This window comes from Myotis yumanensis, unplaced genomic scaffold, assembly GCF_028538775.1.
Source record: "Myotis yumanensis isolate MYYU_CA2020_CCGP unplaced genomic scaffold, mMyoYum1.0.hap1 SCAF_13, whole genome shotgun sequence".
Taxonomy (NCBI): Eukaryota; Metazoa; Chordata; class Mammalia; order Chiroptera; family Vespertilionidae; genus Myotis; species Myotis yumanensis.
The window spans coordinates 28,076,995-28,104,500 of NW_027223764.1; the positions used below are offsets into that span (position 1 = coordinate 28,076,995).

The 27,506-nt window shown below is 39.1% G+C and overlaps 1 protein-coding gene across 2 annotated transcripts in view; it reads right to left on the reverse strand.

Annotated features, from left to right (window-relative positions):
- The window catches only part of A1CF (APOBEC1 complementation factor), a 78,015-nt gene that overhangs the window by 26,576 nt on the left and 23,933 nt on the right, over window positions 1-27,506 (reverse strand). For both annotated transcript variants that reach the window (XM_070432779.1, XM_070432778.1), the window contains exons 2-5: window positions 25,348-25,491; window positions 5,558-5,692; window positions 3,636-3,766; window positions 608-846 (exon numbers count right to left, since the gene is read on the reverse strand). In XM_070432779.1, the coding sequence (XP_070288880.1) occupies window positions 608-846; window positions 3,636-3,766; window positions 5,558-5,692; window positions 25,348-25,446 (604 nt within the window). In that variant the 5' untranslated portion in view covers window positions 25,447-25,491. The remainder of the gene's footprint in view (window positions 1-607; window positions 847-3,635; window positions 3,767-5,557; window positions 5,693-25,347; window positions 25,492-27,506) is intronic.

A 27,506-nucleotide genomic window follows, 5' to 3' on the forward strand; every position in this document is an offset into this window, starting at 1 on the left:
TTTCTAAGTTGATCTGCCTGAGGCAGTTTTGTGTAGAGGTCTTAAATTTAGGAATCAGTTTTTATTACCCAAATGTGACTTACCCTATGGTTGTAGCATCCAACAAAGCTCCCTTTCTACAGAGAGTTATTATGTCTGTTCCTCCAAGTTATGCAGAAACTATTAGATACTAGGCATCATAAGAGAATATCACTTCATTGTCATTGGGGTAATGTATCTTTGAAGATTTATTATTTCTAGTGTAATGGATTACATACCCTATTTCTAATAAACCTGATAACAAAATATCTCTATAAAAATAACTATTGATATATTTAATTTTAAGAAAATTCTTTACTTTAGGAATTCACGATAGGATTGCTGGAGCCTAGAGTTCTAAATTTCTCCAATGCAGTAAATTAGACTTAATGCATAGAATCAGAACCCATTCTGTGAAAACTTCAGGGGGCTTAATGTATTTTGAGATAGATAACAAGGATAGAGAGTTTAAAACATAACATAAGCAACACAACAACAGCAAGCACTTGTTTCCTTTGCTAAGGAGCACAGCAGCCGAGGCAGGCAGGATGGAGTGGGGAGACTCAGGTGTGAGCAGGGGGTTGCTAACCTGGGAGGAGTTTCCTCCGGGCCATGGCAGCTGCCCGGTGACTCTGGTATTCCACGAAGGCGAAGCCTCGGTTTTTGGTTTTATCTGCAGCACTCGGGTAGACAATGACGTCCACAACGCCTTCGGTTACCTTCTTCATTTCTGCTAAGATTTCTTCTCTCTTTTTGGTTTTGGGAATTCCCCCAACAAATAATCGGCAGTTGTCCACGCTGGCGCAGACCCCTAAGAGACGCCCATTTCTGCAAAAGGAGAAATGGCAAGAATCCCTGTGTGATTAACAGACATTGAAAAAGTATGGCCTTGCATCTGATATGACCTACAGAAGTAGGATGTTTGGTCTTTACGGTGGTTAAACTATTTTGGCGAAGTTGTGACTGCTTTTGAGAAACTGGAAAATCTGTCAACATTCTCTCTCTCTCTCTCTCTCTCTCTCTCTCCCCATATATATTTAAAGTACACTTCATTCCACATGAGGTCACAAGGCTTGGGAAGGCTGCTGTGGAACCTGGATCTCTCTCTCTTTTTTTTTAAAATTGATTTTTAGAGAGTAAGGGAGAGGATAGAGAGAGAATCATTGATGAGAGAGATACATCAATTGGCTGCCTCCTGCATGCCCCCTACTGGGGATGGAGCCTGCAACCAATCGAACCAGTGACCGCTTGGTTCATGGTTTGACATTCAACCATTGAGCCACACTGGCCAGACTTGCTCTGTATTTTTAAAGGAAAAAAGGTATTTGAATCTGAGTAGCATCTGCTGTCTTTCAATTAGATGTGGATGCACCAGTTGTCAATTCTCACTCCTCCCTAAAACACCCCCATTGCTGAGGCCTTTATACCTGCCCACACCGCTCAGGTGTCTGCCTGGCCCTGAAGGTATTTGAATTTGCAACCTCTGGTGCTCTCTTCTTTTCCATCCAAATTGGGAAGCTATTCTGACATATTGCTATTAAAAATAGTCCCTTATGCTTGAACAGATTTTTTTTATAAAAATGTATTTTTGTTAATTTTTTACAGAGAGGAAGGGAGAGAGATAGAGAGTTAGAAACATCGATCAGCTGCCTCCTGCACACCTCCCATTGGGGATGTGCCCGCAACCAAGGTACATGCCCTTGACCGGAATCGAACCTGGGACCCTTCAGTCCTCAGGCCAACGCTCTATCCACTGAGCCAAACCAGTTTTGGTTGAACAGATTTTTACATATTTTTTTACTTGGCCTCCGCTGAGCCTGTAGGTATGCGGAGGTGTTCTTTCCATTTCACAGATGAAGAACTTGAGACTCCAAGAAATTAAGTGACTTTCTGGGTTCTAGGTTCAATTCCTGTTTCTCTCACTGAACCGTGTTGCTTAATAGCAAGTCAAAGTACACCTCCCTTGGCAGGTTGATTCAACGTTTCTGGGAAACATTTGGCAAAACATCTCAAAAGTCTCAAGTGTGCATAATCTTTGACCAAATAATGCCCCTTCTGAAAGGGACCTTAGGAAACAGATGAGCACCAAGTATTATGTATAAGAATATTTGTCGTTGTTATTTAAGATAACCTGAATAGTTTAATGCAGTGGTTCTCAACCTTCTGGCCCTTTAACTACTGTTCCTCATGTTGTGACCCAACCATAAAATTATTTTCGTTGCTACTTCATAACTGTAATGTTGCTACTGTTATGAATCATAACGTAAATATCTGATATGCAGGATGGTCTTAGTTGACCCCTGTGAAAGGGTCGTTCGACCGCCAAAGGGGTCGCGACCCACACAGGTTGAGAACCGCTGGTTTAATGTGTCTCGCCTGAGATGTTACTGACTTTGGGATTGGACATTTCCTCATTGTATACCATAGTATAGTTGTCACCCTGGTTCTTGCCCACTAAATGCTAGCAACTACCCATTAGGTCATTGAAAAAATGCCTCCTCATTTTCTAAATGTCCCCTAGGGTGGACAATAATGCTGCTGGCTGAGAAGCACTAGTTAACAAAAGACGGGCATTCATAGTATAGGATGTGCTACAGTCATTGAACATCCTAATGTAGAAGCATATTTATTGGTTAAAAAAGGCAGTTCACGATATGCTGCTGGGTTAAAAAAAAAAAGGCTACAAATTAAATATGTGAGAAGGCCATTTTTATTAAAACTATAGAAAACCCAAAAAGACAATAAAAAATCAACATAGTGATTATCTTTGGGCAATGGGGTTATGGAAGAATGGTTTAACTTTTATTATGTTGTAGGATTTTTTTGTTGGGGTGTGTGTGTGTGTGTGTGTGTGTGTTGCAAAACAGGCTGTGTGACTTCTGTAATAACACAAAATTATTAAAAATGGCCCAAGTTCCCTTAACAGAAACCACTTGTTTGTCATGGTTGAAAAGGCCCACCCAGGTGAGTGGGAGAATGCTGATTTCTTGGAAATAATGGCTTATATGTGCGGCAGGTATCCTGGCCAGGTTGGGCCACTGTCCTAGTTGCCTTCTCTGCTTTTCTGAAGAACCAAGGACCACAGATCAGATCTGTGACGGGTTCATCTCCGTCGCTCTAGGAACGTGGTTTATGGGAGTAGGGTGGAAGGGAAGAGTTGATAAAGTAATCTTTCATTTTCTTCTTAAACTTTACTTTAAAAAAATGGTTTACTGCTAGATCTTTAGAAATGAATATTTTTGATAATTTGGGGCTGGTCAGCTATCAGTTACCAGCAGGGGGCGCCTAGAGGCTCCATGTTCTATTTCTAAATGTGGGGTTTGTCAGGCACCTTCCCTAGAATTGCTTGGAGAAGAAAAGCCATCTCTCAAAAGCTGAGGGCTCGATTTTCATGTCTCCAGAGCCAGGTATTTAGGTGATTCTCCGCGAATATTTGAAGGGGAGGAGGATGCTCAGACAACTGTGGGTCTTTTCCAGATGAGAACTTTATCTTTCCCCTGGTCAGAGCAAATCAAAGGTTATTCTCTACAAGACAGGTTCTCTCTCTGGCAGGTTCCATTTAAAGAAGGCTGAGTGGAAGCAGGTGAGGTTGGCTCTGGGGTATCTGTTCTGCTTACCTGATTTCATAATTATTAAGTTGCTTGATTGCATTCTTGGCCTCCTGTTTATTTGAGAATGTTACAAAGGCATATCCTCTATTGTTGCCATTAAAATCCATCATCATTCTCATTTCATAAATTTTACCTATCTATAAATAAGAGAAAAAGAGAAATTCATATGTATGCATTTGTTCTTCCAAATGAACACACATGTGCACACGTACATACAATGCTTTCTGAAGTCGGTCACTTCCATATTTGGCATTTGCATCCCAGGTGGAATGGTTTGCACATGCGGGGTTCGGATCCATTATCTGACTCTTGGGCAAAGGCAAGTTAATTTTAAAAAAGTGTACATGTGGCATTTCAGCCTGAGTTAACAGAATATATTTGTTGACAGAGCAAATGACCACACAACTATCGGGGGATTTACACACTGTTTTAGGGGTCTGAAAACACATTTGTCATCAGAAGTACAATTTCTTGATCCTTGCCCTCTTCATTGGCCTCTGAACTCTCCTTAGTGTTATCTTTACTTGGTAATACTCCACCATGGATACTTAAAAGAAAAACCAGGAACACGAATTTGGACCCGTTGCTAAATCTTCTTAGCTGACTTTTCCCCCCACCGTGACGTCAAAATTAATACAGATGATGTGTTTCAGAGAATAATCTGGGGAGCCCTGTTATTCCACAGTCTGTAGGCTGAAGGGAAATGCTGGTCTTAATACAACTGACCAGGGCCAGGACCTACACCCAGGAGGGTACTCACTACATCTCTGGCTACAGCCACTCTGCTTTGCCAATATACTACTTGATACTCCAAATGTTCTCCAGAAATACAGGCTCAGCAATTCACGCTTGCTGGCTACTGCAAGAAGGGGGGCCCACATAGATATGAGGGGCATGTGTGGGGAGAAGAAGCATCATTAAGCATATGCTGTTACACACTGGTTGGTTACCCCTCATTTCAGTCTCACCTGCCCCTGCCCACCCTAAGGTATTCGAAGAAGGACACCTATTTCTTTTGGGCTCATTGGGAAAGAGTTCAACATGTTTCACCTGTTTCAGGTGTTTCTTGCTGCTCATTTTCAGGTTTAGTGTATAAGATCTATAGGATTAAGTCCATAATTTGGCCACAGCCCAAGAGGGATTGTATATATAAAATTAGACACAGTTCTGAGGCTGAGTTACACACACACACACACATACACACACACACACACAACTGGTTTGGGTAACATTTAGGGAAATAAGTAGCTAAACTAATTTTACTGAATTTTCTAGGAATGTGGTTGTTTAAATACCACTTGGTAAATTATTGAAAATAACTGTTAATCTTGTATTCTCCATTTCATTGGGGTTTAGTAACAAAATATCATTTGGAATTAAAACTGGGAAGTTTATCCCTTAACAATTGCATAATTGCTTTGAGAACCTTAATAACTGTATAATTAATTTTATTGATACATTAGGGTGGACAAGAAATTCAAACTTGTCAAAAACTTTTTATTCTGGACCAATACATAATAGACACAGTTTTGAGCGATGACAGACCTCCCTATTATTTTTATGTAAAAATGTTGCACACATATTAAAATGTCAAGCTGAAACAATGTCTGTGTTTAGACAGGATGTTGTAGTGTTAGTCCATATTGATAGACACATGGAGTTTGCAGCGAGATGGCATGCCAGTGGAGATCGGGGTTTGAAACATAGATTTGATAGTCATCAGCGATGATGTCAGTAGTAGGGAATGCCAAGCTGTCAGTAAAAGGATGAAGAGCTGAGACCATCACCGGCAGGTAGGAAGGTTTTGTCTGCTTGAGGAATAGCAATTGGAAGAAATCATCACTGACCAGGAAAAATGAGCATGAAAGCAAAGTGAAGACAGTAGTACGTTTCCCTTGAAATACATGCAAATTTAAATATGGACTCACTTTTTCACATAATGGTATAAGTTCATCCTCAAAAAGGTCTCGGGGGAGTTTCCCAATAAAGATTTCACAGCCCCTTTCTGGGGGCGCAGCGTCCCAACCAGGTGGAGGGCCCCCATATTTTCTTTGTCCATTTTCCTGCAAATCCAGCGGAGGTTGTATGAGGGACAGAAGAAAACAAGAGATCTTTAGTCCAAGCTTCTCAATTATTTTTTCAGAATTATTCACAGTAAGAAACAAACTTATCATTGACAAATAAGAGTGGACTGGTCAGAGGATAGAAACCATAAAAGTCTCTTTGTATGGATTTTAATATCACACTCTATGCTTCAGTGGCTTGCTTGAGATGAGCATGTGAAAACTGATAAATTGCTGAGTACATATAAGGGGTTCTTATTTTCTGGTGTCACTCAAAATCACCTAATCATCAAAGGATCTGACTATCCTTTGGATCCACTGTGGAGGCTGTGTGGTGTGGTGGTAAAGTGCTCTGGAGCTGGACTACTTGGTTCTGTGACTCACTAGCTGAGGGGCCTTGGACAGATGACTTCTCAGAACCTCAGTGTTCTCAGGAGCCCAGTGAGGACAATATCAGCCTTTGATTCTAGGAGCGAATGCATCAGATATGTATGGTACTGTACTTGGTATGTGATATATATTTCTTGGTTATTAATTCTCTTCTTGCGTCCTTGAATTTTGGTTGTTTCATAAGCCAAGGAAGGCAACACAAGACCTTGAATAGAAACATTATCAGATTACTGTTGGAAGGAGTGGCTGGCTAATTTGGGGGGTAGCTGGTGAGGGACTTAAATCTATTTTCAAAGCTGACAAAATGGTGAGAGGTGTTTACTAATGTTGGATCTCTTTGTGGGGAATAATGCTGTTCTCTGTCCAAATAGAACTAGTTTCTATTTTTCCGTTTGTCCTAAAAATCCTTGGTTAATTTGATGTCCTTATTTGGGGAGGAATAGCATTGGTGCTTCTCTGCAATGCCAGCGATATTTCTCTAAAGATTAAGGACCTAAAAGTAACTCAGGGGCCCAAAGTGACGTGTAGGCCTAATCCACCACCATCGATCTGCCGGATAAAGGAAAATTTACACTTAGGCATAGGCAGAACTCTTTGCCTTTGTGCATTCGTGATTTTTGAAGAAAGGAAACTATAAGGAACCAGACATCAATATGCATTACTAACTTCTACAAATAACACTTTAAAATGTTTTATACTATAAAATGATACATGTTGGAAAAAACTTAGTAATGCATAAGGTAAAAAGAAAAGTTCCCAAATGCATTACCCTACCTTCATAGATGTAGTTACTGTTAAATATTGCACTACCTTTCCAAATACTTTTTATACATATTTAAAAAAGAAATGTGGGGGAAAAAAAAAAAGCCGAAACCGGTTTGGCTCAGTGGATAGAGCGTCGGCCTGCAGACTGAAAGGTCCCAGGTTCGATTCCGGTCAAGGGCATGTACCTGGGTTGCAGGCACATCCCTAGTAGGAGATGTGCAGGAGGCAGCTGATCGATGTTTCTCTCTCATTGATGTTTCTAACTCTCTATCTCTCTCCCTTCCTCTCTGTAAAAAATCAATGAAATATATTAAAAAAAAAAAAAAGAAATGTGGGTTGTTTAAAAACATTGTTGTGTGCCCTGGCCGGGCGTGGCTCAGTTGGTTGGAGCATTGTCCTGTACACCAAAAGGTTGCTGGTTCAATTCCTGGTTGGGGTGAGTAAGGTCGGTCTCTCTCTCTCTCTCTCTCTCTCTCTCTCCCCCCATCTCCACCTCTTCACCCTCCCTTCCTCTCTATATAAAAATCAATAAAAATATATTTGGGTGAGGATTAAAAACAACAGCCAAGCCAATGTGGCTGAGTGGTTGAGTGTTCAACCTATGAACCAGGAAGACATGGTTCAATTCCCGGTCAGGGCACATGCGTGGGTTTCAGGCTCAATCTCTAGTAGGGGTGTGCAGGAAGTAGGTGAAAAATGATTCTTTCTCATCATTGATGTTTCTATCCCTCTCTTCCTCTCACTTCCTCTGTCTGAAATCAATAAAAAACATTTAACAAACAGAAATACTGTTTTGTACAATAATTGTTGTTTCAAACAAAGTAAAACAGCTTCTAGCTTCACTGATAAATCTTTATATATACCAACTTGATTCTTTTCTCAATTATTTTATGTGTTAGCACCAAGGCAATTTAAAGCAGTATTTCAATGATGTCTGTGGTTGCAATCACATTTTTAATCCTAGTAATTTATATTATGTTGCTCTAAATTTTTAAAAAAGACATCAGATGAGTGAGCTACCTTGCCTTGATTACTTTTTTGCTTTAAATGACTGGATATTTTTCATTTTACTAAATATTTAAATATTTGCCTCAAGAGTTCTTGTATTTTTTCTTCTTCCCTGTATTCTTGCAGGATTATCCAGTAGCAAATATTTGTTATTGCTGAGAAATAAAAGAAATGAAATGTTTCATATTTTTATTTTAAAAAGTTAAGAACCCAGTGAGTTATAGGTCAACTAAGAATGCCCTGAAAAGTGTAAATTGCATACTTTCAGAGACATATTAAATATTTTATTTACTTACCTTCTAACAAATGCCTATTCAGCCAGACACTGTTCTAATCCTCAAACACCATCATGGGTTCTGGACTGTTACTATCCCCATTTTACACAGAAGCCCAGAGAGATTAAAGTAATTTGCTGAGTTGGGAACTGAAGTCAGGATTTGAACGCAGGCAGGCTGCTTTCAAAGTCCATCAGCTACATTTTTTTGCCTTGTTATATGGAAACCTAATCACTTATAACAGATCCATACCTTTAAATATTTATTTATGAAAAAAAATCATCATGCCATTAACTTGAAACCTCTCTGTTGCATTTAAAATCCTTTTCAATTTCCAATTATTTTATTACACAATTTTTGGGGGGAGGGAATATCTCATACTTATTGCTTATAGAGAGACATATTTCCGTTTCCAAACTAGGGCCCGCCTCCTTGGGCCAACTCTCACCATGTGGTTGGTTGATGGTGATCCCTCAGGCCGTTTTTGTATATCTCAAATGTCTAGATACATACTACTATTCAGTGGAATATTAGAAACAATGTAGAATGAATGTGACAGTATTCTTACTCTTCTGGTTGAGGAAACCAAATTTTCATCCCACAATACTAACATACCAGAATTTCTGATTTGACAAGCTTTGTGTGTTCGAAAATAAATAGGCAGTGAACACAATGACCTTTGTAAATTTTCCCTTCAACTTTCTTTCTTGCTCTAATTGCTACAGATGTCACCAAACTATTTTGTGCGAATCATGTGTATATGAGAATTCATCTGCTTAATGAGCCAAAATGATTGGGCAGGAAAGCTTCTTAATTGCCTTTCTGTGGTTTCTATAAACACTTGAATTAAGTTCCCCAAGAATATTTTTGGGATCCCAAAGGGTCAGACTTGTTCAGAGATGCCGCAGAGTTCACGCTCTGGGGGTGCGGGGGGTCGGGGGGGGGGCTGCTTTATGAACCACCCACCGGGCTTGGAATGCACCAGTGGTGGAGATCCAGGCCGCTTTGAGACAGGCACCGGGCATTCGTCATGGGGTCAGCATTTCTGTCCGTTGCTCAGAAAGGACAGTTGGGAGCTGGCTTGCTGGTATTTTAGGCACTATTTTTTTTTATAGTTGAGTTTAAAATAGATAAAGCCCAATTATAATTGCTCTTTCCCCTCCTGGCTAATGTCCTTCTTATGGAATGCACCTCCCCACGCCCCTGGCAGCACAGATGTATTAATAGTTCAGAGAGAAAGAATATAGGATTTTTTTTTTCCATGAGAGAATGTTCATTCAATTCTGAGAGTTTTTATTTTCCCAACTGAAGACTTGGAAACCGTTCACTCTCCCTCGTCATGTATGTATAGGTGAAAATCTTCAACTATGGAAATTAAAAACGGATGACCTAATGCTAACTATAAATCCAGTGATTTTTAACTTCAACATTGGATACCAAGCCTACCCAGTAACTCTGTTTATACGTCAAGGGTATTTGGAAGTTCCTTCTGTCCCCGGGTATTTTAAGCCTTTCCTGATGGAACCATGGAGTCTTTAAAGGATTATGAAAACCTTATTCTTGACCTTGAATAAAATCACACAACCTTCAACAAGTGACTCTAAGCAATAAATCTTAGCGTAAAAGTCAAACAGATTGAGTTCATTTTGGCCACCTGGCATCTGATTTTTTTTATACATCTGGAGAGTCTGGGCAGAACAGTCTTCTACAAGATTTTAAAAGGCCAGACAGTTGATTTTCTAGTTCCCCTTGCAGCTGGGACAGCCATAGTTAGAATAAAGGAAAATTGAGTTCTGGTACAGAAATTGGAATAACACAAACTGTAGTTTTGAGCATTCTGTGATTGTGGATGCATTTTCAAATCATTCAAGATTTGTGATATTTGGGGTTCATTTCTAAAAGCTTATCCTTGAATCTGGTTCTTGAAATCAATTGTTTCTGTGAACCAATATCCTTTGAATAAACCCCTTTTCTGCATAATCAACCAAAATTAGCTTCTACTACTTGCACATAATACTAACTATAGCAGAAAATCTCCCAAACCCCTCCCCCCCCACAAAAAACCCCAAACAAAACCCTGCTAAAACAACAGCTAACCCTAATTGAGTTGGTCACTGTGCTAAGTGCTTTTCACATATTAACTTAATTTTCTCAATATGGTTAGTTGATGGTATGTGGATGATGCTACTTACTTTCCATTTATAGATGAGGATTCCAAGGCACACAATGTGCCCAGATTTGTACAAGCAGTAAATGACAAAGACAGTTTTTTGAATCCTGAGTCCATGCTTGTAGTCATGACAATATTCTTCTCTTGTTTTTATTTTAACCCAATATGTTTATTGTACAGTTGAGGAAACTGAGTTCAGAGAAATTATGTGAGTTGTCTGAAGTCACACTGGTTTAATTTATTACAAACAACACTAGAACAAAGCTCCTAAGATTCTTGATCTCGTAAACTTTATGGTATATATATCGTTCAAAAGTCATGATGGCTTTCACACTTACCAGCCTCATGATTCTGTATGTTGTATGTTACACCTACTTTTTGGTTCAACATGAAGACCAGATGGTTTGTTGTCTACCATAAATGAGTTCATTCATAAACTGGAAGGACATTAATGAATGAACCCTCATTCAGTCTGGTTGCCTTTTTTTTTTTTCATAAGTAGTAATTTCAATTCTTTTAATGGTTCTTTGGGAATTTTATATTTTAAATATGTAATCATCTTTATGGTTCTCTTTGGTTCTTTGTTGTTGTTGTTTTTTCCCTTGCCCAGAGGGGAGAAACTGGGATCTTCCCTTCCTAATCTGCTTTCAGGTGTTCTATCCATTTTCCAGTGACTATGAATTTATTTCTGCTCCTGTTCTCTCAGGTGCTGGGCGATATAACCAGACCAGGTGGCATTTCTAGCCTTCAGAAGCATGCCAGTCACCAGGGCCATACTCAGAACAGTGGTTCTAAGGCAAACTCATGGGGACCGTTCTCACAGTGGGTGCTGATGCATCAAGAATGTCTCTCTGGACTCTAATCTATTGCAGTTCATGAATTAACAGTGTATTTTCCCAGTTATTGGTTTGTAAGAGTAAATAAATCCTTATTAGACATTAATATTTTATGACTTTTCATCTGCATAACACCTATATATCTCATTATGTGATAGGGTTCAAGGCAAGTCTAAAAGACCTTAATTAAGATGTTCCAAAAGGAGTCTTAGATGTGATTTTTACCTTGGTTCTGCTTATGACATTTTTTTTTGCCCGAGGACTATGGGGAATATTCATTTATAATAGATAATTATCTGTCTTGTGTATTTAGTTTGTTCACCTTTACATTCTGTTAAGATCGCTGACTTAATGTTGGTAAATCTATTTTAGACTGGGGATTTTTTAGAAAGCAGAGTTTATTTAACTTATATACTATGGAAGTGGGCATCAACCTTATTAGTATTTTTTCTACAATATTTGCAAGGCATATGCAATATGGATGCCAGTGATTGCAAAGGTTTTGTGAGGGTGTTAGGAGGCAGACTTTGATGCCATATTAAAAGGTGGGAAAATGGTTATTTTATGTTTTGTGAGTTTATCAATAGGATCCTTAAAAAATATTATAGAGATTTAAAAAATCAAAGTATCTTTAATTGCATATCCAAATAGCACCTATTTAACACATTGTACGCGGGAAATGTATTTATACATTTTCCGTTGACTGTAAGTAGTAGAGCCACCTGTTACTACCTGCAAACAATGTGTTTTAATTAACTACTTAAAGAAATGTATGCAGAAAAGAAAATGTATATCATTCTTGTAAGTAGAGTATCAGTATCCTTTTCCACAAATAGAAGGTAGTAATAAAAGCAATTACAAAAGATGGAAATCATGATTAAATTTTAGCTAGACATTGTTGTCTACTAAAAGCTGAGCCCCAGTCCTGCTCTCTATGTTGAAAAGCTTAGCAGGGCCTGGAGAGGTATTTAAGGTATACCTCCAGCCATGGACTTTCTTCATCTGAGTATTCAAAACAATTAAAAATGGAATACTTTTCTCAGTATGAAATTCAAAGTTATTTAATATTGTATAACTCAATCGCAGCTCTCTCCAGGCACCTCTGCAACAGTGCTAAAAAAGATCCGAGTTGAAGTCCTTGCACATTCTTAATTGTATGGCTCTGTGATGTCACTTTCCCCCTCCTTAGTCTATGTGAGAAAGCTGTCTTTGCATCTCACAAGGGTAAGCTTTTAGGTTCTTAAGATGAAGAGTCACTTATTTTTGGTCTGCACTATATTAAACAAAGAGGTAACACTTTAAAAAAAATCCTGAACTTGCCTGTAAGCAAAGTCTAAAGTGCAGAAGGGCTGTCCATGCTTTTTTTGTTTTTGAGTCATGAAGTCCACACTGATTTTTTAGGCGGAGAAAGTAGAAAACCGCATGTGCTTCTAGTTTTGGGGGAACCGCATAGCTTGCAAAGATTTTGAACTTTATTTTGAAGACCTCATAGAAAGCCAACTGTCTACTGGTATTTAGGCTATTCGAGGACAAGTTCTATGCTGTTGGAAAAGAGCTCCTGGGAGGGATTTCTATTGCTTGGGATGCTGCAGTTCCCATCCCATGTCAGGCACACACATCTCCACAAAAGCATTCGCAGGCCTGTTCCTTCATGTGGAGTCTCCCACACCAGGCGGTGGCATTTCCGGCTCGTAGAAGCAAAGCTCCTTAAGAGCTTTAAAACAAAGCTGGCCTGTGGGTGGCTGGGGTGATGAGCTTAGGGAAACACGTGCCTGTGATGATTTGCTCATCCCGTCCTGTTCTCCTGCTTAGTCTACCCATTTAAAGAATTGGTATTCACGCACTTGGTGAATGACCTAAGTCCTGGGATAGCAGGGACATGGGCAGGTGGTGAGAACAGGCAGTGGAAGAAAATAGGGGACCCAGGAGCTATATTTTACCATGAAGTCCAATTCCTATTTCTGTCCCTAGGATTTTTGGGTGGTGGTTGGAAAAGAATGTCAGTGCCACAGTGTTTTTCCATCTGCCTCATCCGGAGCTAATCTAGATAAAGCTGATTGTAAACACTGAGGTTCCTAAGTTACTTGTTTTTATTGCATTACTGGTAGGGGGAAATATTGCAATTTGAGAAATGCCTCCATAAAATTCCTAAAGTACCAAACCAGAGAGATGGGGGATTTAACTTAATTTGGGGTACCCTTAGTAGAGGGGAGTGTATCCTAATCAGATTTATGTTGATCTAGCACCACCCTTTGTACCTATGACTTGCACATATTCACTGAGGAATTGAACGCATTAGAATAAAATAAGGTGGTTGCATTGAAATGCCATTTAAAGGAACATGCATAGAAAACAAAATTTGAGGAGTAGGAATTAAAGACTAGGAATTTTGTTCCTAGTTTGAGGGAATCGAGGCTGATGGTCAATTCAAAAAGGAAGAGAAGGATGAAGCCCACTTATTTTCTTTATCTGCTGTGAGTCTTAATGGATCTTTGAACTTAAGACATACTGTCTTCACTGCTCAAAGGTGTTGTGCATTTTACAAACATTTTGGTTAAGCAGTAATAAGAAATTTTCTTTAAAAACTGTGGGTTAGCTTCTAACATAGAGTAATAGATTAAAGGTTAGAGCTGTGGTCAGCAAACTTTTTCTGTAAAAGGCCAGCTAGTTGACATTTTAGGCTTTCAAAAAAATAGCCCTTTAAAAATGTGAAAAACATTCAGAGCCTGCAGTCACTACAAAAACAAACTGTAGCCACATTTAAATCTTGGGTCATTGTTTGCAGACCTCTGGCTTATGTCTCTTTTGAATTGTATAACTATGGGGCTATTCTAACTCTGAAATAAACTATATTCAAACACATAAAGAATGAGAAAGAATAGCCTAATGAACCCAGTACCTATTATCCAACTTTAGAAATACAGTGTTATCTATTAAAATTTCCCATTTTATTCTTCTCTTAAATGTATACTCCTTAGAAATTTATTTTTCTTACTTGGAGATTTTTCCTTATAAAAAATAATCCACATCATTATAGAAAGTTTGGAAAATAACATTATTATATATAATGGTTGTCATTTTTCAGCACTTTTAATTAAAAAAATTATCTTTAAAAAAAAAGACATTTGGGAAAAAAAGAGTATCAAACAAGAAAAACTTACTCCAAATCAGAGATTTGCATCTTATTATTTTTCAATATTTTTTACTGTGTGAATAACTTAAAATATTACTTGGAAGTTTATATAAATTTTACATTCTGATTTTGAAGTAAACATAAAATTTAGATATTTCTCCATGTCTTTGTTTGAAATCAGAGTTTTACATGGCTGTATAATTTGAAAATATAAGGATTTTATGTAATATTTTATTGGGCATTCAGAATATGTTTCATTTTTAAACATCATAAACTTCACTATCATGAACATCCTTTTATATTTAGACCTTAGGTCACAGTATGGTCAGGTTTAAGCCTCTAAGAGGTAGCACCCACATCTGTATTGCGCATTTGATGCATTTTAAATTTTGGATAAATTCATCCTCATTGCTACTATTTTAAATGTATCATCTCAAGGCCTAGTATCAATGCATTGTGTTCAATAATAGGGACTAAGGAAACAAAACAGAAAAACAAAAAGTGATTAAGTTTACCAAGGACAACCATTGGATTAAGAAAACAATAGCAGCATGGAGGGACCTGGAGAGTTTTATGCTAAGCAAAATAAAGCCAGTCAAAGAAAGACAAGTATCACATGATCTCACGCATGTGGAATCTAATGAACAAAATAGATCCAAAAACATAGAAGCATGGAACAGACTGTTGAATCTCAGCGAGAAGGTGGGGGTGGGTGAAAAGATATTAACCAAAAAATTTATATGCATGTATGCATAACCCATGGACACATATAATAGTGTGGTGAAGGTGGGGGAGAGGAGGGATGAGGGGTGAGATGGAGGGGGCCAATGGGAAAAGAAAAGGGGACATCTGTAATACTTTCAACAATAAAGATATATAAAAAAGTTTAAAGCTACAAATTGCAAAAGCAGTGCAATCATGCATATTTGGTATTTCAAAAACTCCAATTATGATAAATTTGATGTAGTACATTCATAGTCTAATATAAATTAATGACATTTAATGTATCTGAAAGCTAAAATTAAAGATTAACAATTTTTTTAACAAAGAAAGCAATTGCACTATCATACTGACAAAAATTTATTGTGTTGAATTATTTTTTTAGAAAATAGATTATCAATAGGGTAACTGGAAAAAGAGCGCTAATACACACCATATTTCAAATAATTTAAAATTATAAGTATTCTAAGTCTACTTTAAAAATATATTCAGACCATTTCAGGGTGATGTTTATTAAACATATATTTAGCTTTAGTGGCAGTAGATTTATAATTAATGTAAACTGACCCCACACTGGGTGGAAAGTTTTCTGAAAATATATCTATAAACAATCTATTTGTGCCTTGACTGGTGTGGCTCAGCTGGTTGAGCATTGTCCCATGCACTGAAAGGTCACCGGTTTGATTCCTGGTCTGGGCCTATGACCAGATTACTTAGTTTGGTCCCCTCAGGTTGCATTTGGAGGCAACTGATCAATATTTCTCTCTCTCCCTTCCTCTCTCTCTAAAATCAATAAAACATATAACATTTGCCTAGTTTTTTAATTGAATTTATTGGGGTGAGATTGGTTCACCAAAGCATACAAGTTTCAACTGTACAACTCAATCAAACATCATCTGCACTGGGTATTTGTTTGCCAATCACCCCAAGCAAAGTCCCTTTCTGTCCCCAGTCCCCCCTTTGCCCACCTCCACGTACCCCTTACCCCACTTTCCCTTTGCCTAGTTTTAATGAGAAGATTTCAGATGGAAGGAGCATCACCTGTCACAGAGTGTTTGACCCACATCATTGATGACTTCGTGAGGAAAGAATCATCTCAATGTGATTTTTTTTTTCTTTGACTCTCAAAGAAATATATACTAGTTTTAGCAAATCTGGGAAGTACAGTTCAGAGTTAAAAAGTAGGGAAAGAGAGCACTACACATAATCCCATTGCCTGGACACAAAGACTTTTTACAAGTTAGCACTGCAGCACGCTTACTTCCAAAATATTTCTATGTGGCATAAGGCAAGCTATGAAGTTGAAAGCTAACTTGTCAACATCACACTTTTTTTTTTTTTTTTTTTTTTTAAGATTTTGCTTTTACTGACTTTTTTCTTTTAGAGAGGGAGAGAGAGAAATGTCAATGTGAGAATGAAACCTCCATCGGCTGCCTCCTGCATGCCCCCTACTGGGGATCAAGTCTGCATCTTTGCCATGTGACCTGACCAGGAATCGAGCAGGCAACCTTCCAGCGCAGGGGATGACCCCCAACCAACTGAGCCATACTGGCCAGGGCCACAGAATTTGTATTAATAATATTTACGAAATAAATATTATTTATTTATTGCATTGTTTGTTTTACTCCCTGAAGTAATTTTCAGCTATCATTGCCCACAATGACCCAATTATTTAAAGATGATATCACAAAGTATATTTTCAAACAAGTAGGTATTGTTGTATCAGACTGGCTCACGTTATTAAGTAACCTGCACAATTCTATTTTTGACAGCTGTATTTGTCTTGCTAGTGATAAGCGAGCACAAATTAATCACCCTCTATTTTTTTTAAATTCTTGTTTTGCAAGTATTCAACATTCAATATCAGACTGTAATGTAAATCTTTCAAACCCTAGCTTAGTGAATACCATAAAATTTGAAAAGATCACTTTATGGGTATGCTCCTTGAATTGGCTTAAGATGTTTGTTTTCATTTTTGTACAGAGATTTTTTTTTTTAAAAAAGTAAACTTGATGCTGCCCCCCTTTTTTGATAATTATATTAATCTTTCCTCCAAACCAGAGTAGGAAGAATGAAATATAGAGAAGGCTAAAAGATGTTTCCTAAATTACAAAGAGGTTGAGGCTGTGTTTCAATACCTGTTGGTCTCCTCTTCCAATCAGTTAGTACAGTTTGCTGACTAATGATTAGACTGAGCAGATAGAATCACAAAATCATGGCTTAGGGAGTGGGGGTATGGCCCAGCCAGTCTGGTGGGAAATTAAGCTCTGCAGGGTTGAAGGACATGTTCAAGACCACATAATTTGGATGTGTGGTAGAGACCAGTCTCTGTCAGTCTCTGATTTGAAGTCTTGGGTGGTTTTCAATACTTTGCAGTCAAAATCAGCAGAGACTTTTCAGTTTGTTAAAAATGATTGAACCAGGCCTTCAGCACCCTAAAGCGAGGAGCGGGGGGGCTTAAAAGGGGTTAATGGGGGGGGGAGGAAGGGGACATATGTAATACTTTCAACAATAAAGAATTATTTAAAATAATTATTGAACCAAAGTTATGTGCATATTTACATCTTAAATAGAGGACGTAGATCTAGATAACTAGGTTTTAGAATTTTAGCTTTCTACATTGGAGAATTTCTGATCTAATAGTCATTCTGCCAACACATAAGTATTATTTAAAGTGAATCATGTTACAACGTTTAGGCTCAACACAATATTTTTAGAATGCCCTAACAGGCTCATCTCTAAAATTGCAATTTTGAAGAAAACATTATAGCAGCTCTTAGTTTTGTAAATCTGGTCAGAAATGTGGGCCAGTAGCACTGGGATTACAGCCTTTAAACCTTGGACAAGTTACCTAACCTCCTTGTGCCTTGTTTTCTTTATCTGGAAATTGATGATGACATAGTAGTTACCTCATGGTGTTAAGGATTAAATGAATTAATATACACGAAGCAGTTAGAATATGTGCCCAATAAATGTTTACTATTATTTTGTTATTGTTATTAATGTGTGATCTAAATCCTTATTATCATTTTCTCAATGTAATTTAATATATGTATAAGATCAAAGTAATACACAGATTGACCCTGTATTTTTGGGGGTATTTTATTTGAAAACATTTTAAATGATAAAGCCTTTTCCTTTATAATGCAGATGCTCTTTTTGTTTTTTTTATACCTCACCCAAGGATATTTTTTCCCATTGATTTTTAGAGAGAGTGGAAGGGAGGGGGAGAGGGAGAGAGAGAGAGAGAGGAGAGAAAGAGAAACATTGATGTGAGAGAGACACATTGATTTTTTGTCTCCCACAGGCACCCTGACTGGGAAGTGGGGATCGAACCTGCAACCCAGGTACTTGCTCTTGACCTGGCCGATGCGCTAATCATTGAGCATTGCCAGCCAGGGCTGTAATGCAGATGTTCTTAAATCATAACATTAGGTTTGTAAAATGATCTCCAGGGCTGCTTGAGTCTCTTTTTAAAAAAATAAAATAAAATTATTTGTAAGCTTTTTACAGAGCTGTAATAATGTTAGAATTTTCTGTCCTGCAGACTGTTTTAAATGATCACATGACTGAATACAAGTTCATTTGTAACAGGATATTCAGATAACGAGGGTCTCCTTTGGCCTCTGATTTGGATAGGAAGCCAGGTCACTGGACCACTGAACAAGGCAAAGATGTAGAGAAAACTATTTAACTGTTTTTCACTCTTAACCGAACTCCCCACGGCCTCCTTCTACGCTCCAGTTTAGAAATGAAATTGATGCGTTTGAGAGGAGTTTGTGGAGCTTATTCAAAGGTATTTGGAGACCACTGCTGGTATGTTGTGAAGCCTAGTTACCCCTAACTGGAAGGAATTGCAAGGGGATATTCAACTTACCTAAGGCCGGGGAGAGGGGTGCGAGGAAACCACTCTGAGAGCTTGGTGGGTGTTCTCTGCTTCTGGGAACACACCGGCTGGCGGGTCTAACTGCCTGCTGAGAGCCACTGGTGGGCACTGGGCTGGCCTGCTGCTGTGATTTCGGCAAGAAGCAGACTGGGTCCTTGTGTCATTCACACGTCTAGAGTTTGCTGGGTCAGAGAGTGTGTGTGTTTCCAGGGACTGGAGTTTGGCCATATGTTGGAATCGGGGGTTGTTTTCCATCTCCAAAAGAGCTGCTTAGAGTTTCAAAAGCTCTGCAGCAGGAGGCTGAGGCTTAGGACAGTGGCCAGCCAGAGGAGAGTGTAGCCAGGTGAGAGATCCCCAGCCATGGAATTAAGAATGTCTCTGGGGATCCTATAAAGCAGCGGTTCTCAACCTGTGGGTCGAGACTCCTTTGGGGGTCGAACGACCCTTTCACAGGGGTCGCCTAAATACATCCTGCATATCAGATATTTACATTCCGATTCATAACAGAAGCAACATTACAGTTATGAAGTAGCAACGAAAATCATTTTATGGTTGGGGGTCACCACAACATGAGGAACTGTATGAAAGGGTCGCGGCATTAGGAAGGGTGAGAACCACTGCACGTATCCCACGGGCTTTACACACCTGCCAGGCCCAGACAGCCCAATGTCAGTATCAGTCAAGTTCACAACTTTTCTGTCCCTTCTCCTTTGCTTTCATCACTCCCTTCTGCTCTGAGTCAGGAATTAAGTTAGCAAACTGGCGTAGAAAACTAAGCTTCTGAAAGCATAAAGGAGGAAAACAGAAAAGAAATCGCACTCCACCTCCACATCGGTGGGAAAGGGAAGTGGCTGTAACTTTGAATAAAGTTGTTTTTATTATACTGGACTGGGCCTCATTATTTAGTGGACATTCTTTTATTACCCGAAAGTTGCCAGGAAAGTAATGAGACTTGCCTTGAGTTTTATCTGGGGGAAAAGGAAGAACCAGAGACCAGAATAAAATTAAATGGACAATTTATATTGTTTTAGGATTATTTCTCATAAAAGTCTGCTCCGTGAAGGTACTGATTATATATTCAGACCTTATTTATTAATTTCCTTCCTTTTATTCATTTAGGGTTGATTGCGGAGGCATTATAAATAATGTCAAACTAGGCTTATACACATTTCTATCATTATGTTCTAGATCATTAGAGATTTGCTTACAGAAGGGGAATACTCATATATCAATATTGGCAAGTTGCTTTTCAAAAGGGTTTAGGCGTTTTCCACTACTACTGTCCTTGCATGAATGTTTCAGATACAAAGACGTTTAAAAAATACTTAAGAACAATATTTGACTTTATAACATCTATGGAAGGGTGGACTAGAAAAGGAGAAAATCCCCACTATTCAACTGTACTAATCAGCTGCTAAAAAATTATTCTGAGGGTATCCGTTTTGCAGACTGTAAACTCTATAGAATTTTCTCTATGAATTATAAAATACCACTCTATGTGGGAGAAGTCTGCACAAAAATTTTTCAATCAGTCATTAATTTTAAAGTACATTGAATTTGGAAATAAAAACATCTAGACGAATTTGACTTTTATTAAGTATTAAAAAACGAACAGCTCTTTCCAGCCGGCGCCAAGCCATGGGTTGCCATGATCTCACCAGGCATGAGCTCCTGTGAATATCCTTCCAATGCACTGAGATGTGCAGGCAAGGTCAAGGGGCTGCGCCCCCACCGTGGGCCCCGGGGGGAGCAGCCAACTGAAATGGAGACACAAGAGAGAGAAGCAGGCTCTCACAGGCTCCTGATGGCAGGCAATCTTTCTTTTCCTTTTTTATATGTTTCCTGCTTCTCTTTATTAGTTTATATACCCAGCTGCTCACATCGCTAAGGACTGTAACATATTTTGCATTTTTTAAACTTTCTACAATTGGTGTCACACTGTGTATATTTTATGTGGTTTTCTTTATTTTAACTCCACCATTTGTTTTTGACTTTCATTCTGGTGGTTCTAGGTTATTCGTTTTCAGGCTATGGTTTTATACTTGCTACATAAATTTACCAGAATTCATGAGTCCTCCTTCTGATGAGTAGTTTGCTGTCCTTACCAGCTTAGTGTCACTTAAACATGCTTTGGTAAATGCCACGTATTGTTGCATCAGGGCCAGGGCAGCTGGGAGAGGATCAGTGACATGGGACGCTACTTTCCTTTTCCTCAAATGTAGTCCTGAAGGGAGTCGGGATGGGAGGAGGGAACTTTTAACCACCCGTCTCCTTTCTGCTTATGGCTCCTGTGCCCTGGAGAGGGCCTGGGACCTCGTGAGCATCACTGAACTAGACGGAGGTGGAGCCTTCCACACGTAACTGCCGGTGTGGATGTGGCCTCCCAGGGAGAGGACAGAATCGGCACCACCCAGAGTTGCAGTGGTGTCCTTAGTCCCAGAGGGCTCAGGCACACCCTAAGCCATTGGCTCTCAACCTTCTGGCCCTTTAAATACAGTTCCTCATGTTGTGACCCAACCATGAAATTATTTTCGTTGCTACTTCATAACCGTAATGTTGCTACTGTTATGAATCGTCATGTAAACATCTGATATGCAGGATGGTCTTAGGCGACCCCTGTGATAGGGTCATTCGACCGCCAAAGGGGTCACGACCCACAGATTGAGAACCGCTGCCTAAGCCCTGCCCCCATGCCACCCAACAGGATATTTTCCCTCTTGCTTTATTGTTAGTCACAATGTACAAACATAAAACAGAAAACAGCAGGGATTCTCTTGGACCTCAAAAAACAGCAAGGACGGAAGAAGTTCCAGAATTTTTTTAAAGTGCAAGACATATTAGTGCCCAGGCCAAGGCTGTGGTTGGCAGACCACAGTCAACAGAGCTGGACTAGAGGCTCTTTCCCTCTCCCCAGAGCCTGGCCAACTCCAGGGAGCCCTCCACCAGAAGCCAGTCCATACAGACAGAATGGGAACACTCTACTACAATGAGCCTTCCCCACTCGGAGAGAAGGGCCATAGGTGCTCTGTTCGTTACAGTCTGCTCAAGCCATGTTGAAAGATTCTGTGGGAACACTGACAAGACAGCACTTGACTTGCTAGACAGGAAAGGATCTGATGGGGAACACCAGTTTGGTCTTGAAAAAATGAGTGGACAGTGTCCCAGATAGACTGAGGGATCAAGCATGGAGTATACATGTTTTGGGGATCAGAGCACTCTAGATTCAGTGCCATGGCACTTGAATTATCTAAATGGTAATGTACCACTGAAAGGTTTTTGAGCCCTGGCTGGTTTTCCTCAGTGGTTAGAGTGTAGGCCTGCAGACTGAAGGGTTGTGGGTTTGATCCCCAGTCAAGGGCATGTACCTCGGTTGCAGGTTCGATCCCATCCCCATCCTTGTTGGGACACGGGTGAGAGGCAACCGATTGATGTGTCTCTCTTACATATTTATATCTCTCCCTCCCCTCCTTCCTTCCACTCTATCTAAAAATCAATGGGAAAAATATCCTTGGTGAGGATTAAAAATAAAATATGTTTTTGGCCTCTGAGCCACACAGTGAAATGTGTTTTAGAAAGGCCTCAGAGATGTGTGGGGAGCAGGGGGCACGTGGGCTCCCGTAGAAACTCAGGGAAGGGGGCGTTGAACAGACCAAGTCATGACCTCTAAGCCTTGGTTACTTCATTTGTGAAATAGGATATTCTCTACTTCATGGTGAGAGAATACATGCATTTCAGGTACCATTAAATAACCAAATATAAGACCTGGAGTTAGAAGTTCAGCTGAATCAGATGTTGGACAGAAATGGTACTGGCTTTGAGGTCTTCAAAGCTTCCAGATATCCAACCTCCCCCTCATCTATAAAACGTGGCCATCAATCTCCACCTCACAGAATTCAAAAGATTAAATGAAAGAATGCCCCTAGCCCAGGCCTGATCTGGAATACCATCTGAATCCCTAACTGGTTTCCTGTTTGAATTCTGGATGCCCAGTGACCCATTCTCCTCAACAAGCCAGAGGAATCCTAGTAAGTTATTCCCTGCTTGGTACCCTTTAATAACATTCCTTTGCACAAAGGATAAATTCTGAGTGCCCTACTGTAGCATGGTAAGCCCTGTCCAGTCCCTCTCTACTGGTCTAGTGGAAATGTAATTTAGCAGAACAGTTTGGAGGCTCAGAACCCAGCTTGAGACTGCAGAGCCTTAAGGGATGTTTAAATGCCAAATTACCTCTGCATTTTATTCACTCAGGTTCTATAAAAATCTGAACAGACTGTACAACTTTGACCTTCCATAAAACATTGAAAACAATTGGAACTAAAAAGTTAAATCATTTTTCCTCCCTTTTGTGCTTTGCTAAGAAGCTGAAAAACATTCCTTGGCATGCATGTATTTTTTTTTTCCTAGATAAAACCACCATTAGCCTTAAAGAAAATATGCTTCATTATAACATGGAGAAGAGTGTAAATAAACATATATCTAGTACTTAAATACTCGCCTAGAACACATTTGAATTGTATATTTATTTTTAAATATATTTTGGTTCAGGCCAAGAAACAAAGTCACTTTACTCCGAGATTTGTCCTCTAAATTCAGTAATGAAGTGATCTGTAAAGTGTATGTTTTGCTAATTGAAAGAGTAAACCTGCATATTTCCCACAGACTGCTTACTTTGAAATTTGTTTCTAAACCACAACTTGATCGATTCTTATGGGTAACCAAGAGTGTGGTCAATACTGAGTTTGTGAGTCCCATCAAGGAGTGTTGCGTGTTAGGATGCTGTTTGAACACAGGGTGAATGTTTACCACTGTCTTCTCTTAGGTCCAGTCTGTTATCTGACTGTGTCTTTTAGGGAGTGTGTGAAAATAGAGCATAATTCTTAACGGAGGAACCAAAATCCTTTACATAATCACTTTGAACATTTGGACATACTGGAGAAAATTTACTTTCAAGAAAGAAAATAGTTGGTAATTCACTGCACTCCCAAGAGAGTCACTCAGATGAAGTTTAAAATACTGTGTCCACCCTTAGATCCAGCGGCAAAAGTGCAGTTTTGTTTCTTTGGCAAGTCAGCTTGACTTCCTTATCTGTAAAATGGGGATAAGGAAATGTAGGCTCTTTTTCAAAGACTATGTAAGAATGGGATGAGATCATGGAGGGTAAAAAAGGCTCAGAAAACATACTTGGGTTTGAAAATTGTATCAATAAAAGATGGACTGTTCTTTCCTTAAACTAAAAAACAAACAAACCAGCAATAAGTACAATAAGTACACATTTAATAAGTAGCTAGCTATTTAAGCACCTAAGGGCAATGATTTTTGTTTTATTTAATAACTATATCCACAATGTCTAGAAAAACAGTAAGTATATAATATATATTTTTGAATGAATGAAAAAACCCTGAATAATACATTAGTATCTCCCTTGCCCTTGACTTAAATGAAACCTTGAAAAGTCTATCATGAAATAATATTTTCTGAAATCTTAAAAAAGCCTAACTAAACACTTCTCATTAGGTTGAAGAATTAGAAACAATGTTGAGCATTATATTATCTAGAACAAAACATGCCATGACTTATAAGATCAATTGAAAACTGAATGTAGCACATTTTGTGATAATCTGACAAAGGACCATGTAATAGAGAGACACTGTTGACTATTTTATTGTTATCCACATAGACATTATAACAACACACAGATTTGGTTAAGTTGGAAATTTATGTGGGTGTGAAAGACAATTGAATTGCTGAGTTACAATACTCTGCCTCACTGTAAAAAGAGGAACATTATTTCTTCAAATAAGATCATTTATGTTTAATACTAGCTTGCTTTTTAAGGAAGCAAAAGCTCTCTAAAGGAGGTTATCATAAAGATAATTATATACAGGTAATTCTTAACATCTATGAATAGACAATTTAGGATTTTTTTTCCAAAATGATGAACATGGAGAAAAATTATTATATTGTCCTAAACTACTGAGTAGATGTTAGGAGACATAACTGGAATAGTTAGGCTGACCAGACGATCAGTCCTTCAATCCCACACCTGGAAGTCCTTCTACATTTGCAACAATCTCTCTGGAAACTAAGGTTAGTGCCTAGGTAGTCTGTTTTCTGATGATTCTTGAAACACTGGTCTGGTTCTATTTTCACCGACAGCTTTGAGTGGCAAATTCCAGCTGCCTTTTCATATACTAATACTCCCTTTAAAAACTGTGATAGTCTCTCTGACTGTGGATACTGATTCTGCTTTCAAATGATAAGTTACAGTTGAGTTGATAACCCAGTGTAGAGAGAACACCACATGCAGGGTCACCTACAAAACTGAAATGATGCAACTTCCTCCCCGACCTAAAGAGCTATATGACTGACTGTTCCCAGTTTGCATCTCAGGACCACTCATATTCCCACTGTGAGTACAATGTCTCAGCCCTGAATTCTGTGGGTCTCAGCAGACGTCATAAGAAGTTCCTACCTGGACCAGGCTATATCCTGTGCGCTGGACCAGTGCGCGAAGGGCTGCTTCCTTCTGGGTGCCGCTCAATCCATCCCCGGATTTGTGATTTGATTCCATTGAGAGTGATTATCAGCAAAAAATCAGGTTAATTAGGGTTGCTCACTGAAACCAAATTTAAGATAAATTAAGTAAATTGCTGTTGCCAAGTCCAAACTTGTCCTTTTCATGAAGGACATCTTTAGGAAACATTCTCTGCAAATGAGACATCAGGTTAGAGCAACTAACAGCCACACACAAACAAGGCCAGTTACATATCCTCATTAAGGAAGAGATTTTTAAAAATGTCAATTTTAGCTGAAATTTAGAAGTCAAAAATGAGTAGTATCCCGTCTCCAATTAGAATGCAGATCAGTAATTCCCAATCCAGTGACCTGAGAATGTCACCAAATGCTCAGATACAAATTAGCTCTTGTCAATTAAAAGAATATGCAGAATGGTCCTTACAGATGTGGGAAGGAGAGCACTATTACTAAATCAGTCAACTAGAATAAGGTATCAGGATCCTGAGAGTGTTAGCTTCATTTATCTATTCTGTGTGTTTAAGACATTTATCTACTTACTAGAGGCACAGTACACAAATTCGTGCATGGGTTTGGTCCCTTGGCTTGGCCAGTGATCAGGCCAATCGGGGCTGATCAGGGCTGGCTGGCTGGGGGGAGGGACTGCAGGAGGTTGGCTGACCATGGGAGGTTGGCTGTGGGAGTGCACTGACCACCACGGGGCAGCTCCTGCATTGAGTGTCTGCTCCCTGGTAGTCAGTGTGTTGTCATAGCGACTGGTTGACCAGTTGACGGGTTGTTTGGTGGACCGGTCATAATGGTTGCTTAGGCTTTTATATATATAGATTCTCCAAAGATAAATTTCTAGAACAGAATGCACTGGGGGCAAATACAGAAGTCCTCCGGCAAACTACTTTATGTAATAAAAATGTCACCTGGGTTTTAACAAAACAATAATAGATCCTTTTGAGTGATGTTGAAAGGGCTTGCTAACATCTGGATCATGTACCACACAGACCACTCAGTAGAGGACATAAAGCCGTTTGTAAAAATCTAAAACTATGGAAGTTTATTTATGTCTGGGTTTATGTAGATATGAAGGAGCAATTTCAGCATTTTATTAAAGTCTATGCTTTCTGTTTGGGTACAGATTTGAACCCATTTCAAATGTGATGGTTGTTGCGATTCACAGGTTTCCAGGGCAAGGATATGGCCGTGCTGAAGGTCCCTGCTATAGTGGTTGAGGTTCTGAAGTCTCCCACGTGCATAATCAGAGCGCACCTGCTGGGTTAGAGAGTGAATGGCTCAGTGAAGGTTCTGTGGTGGGTTTCCACTCTGCTTAATGTGCTCTGCCAACCAAGACAGTGGAAACGTGTTTTATGATGGTTTGAATCAAATGCAAATCTAATGTGTTTGACTCTATGCCAGTGGTTCTCAACCTTCCTAATGCCGCAACCCTTTAGTACAGTTCTTCATGTTGTGGTGACCCCCAATTTCATTGTTACAAATTGAACATAATTAAAGCATAGTGATTAATCACAAAAACAATATGTAATTATATATGTGTTTTCCCATGGTCTTAGGCGACCCCTGTGAAAGGGTCATTTGACCCCCATAGGGGTCGCGACCCACAGGTTGAGAACCGCTGCTCTAGGCCCTTTAAAATTTTTTTCTGTCCTGCACATTGAGGTATCCTATACTGATTTTGGTTGTCATTGAAAAATTCCCAATGAATGAAGAATAAAATAAAGATTCGAAATGAATGAACCATTAATGAATAGAAAACTGGGCCAAAAAATAGGTGACAAAAAAAGGAAAAAGATGAAGAACCTGAGGTGATCATTTCAGTAAAATGTAGAATTAAAATATATTAAAATAGTAGAATTAAAAATGCCCAAACTAATAGATGAGCATCATTTAGAAAACAACATTTTCAATAAAGTTAAGAAAACCAAAGGCCCTAACCGGTTTGGCTCAGTGGATAGAGCATCGGCCTGAGGACTGAAGGGTCCTGGGTTCGATTCTGGACAAGGACATGTACCTTGGTTGCAGCCACATTCCCAGTAGGGAGTGTGCAGGAGGCAGCTGATCGATGTTTCTCTCTCATCGATGTTTCTA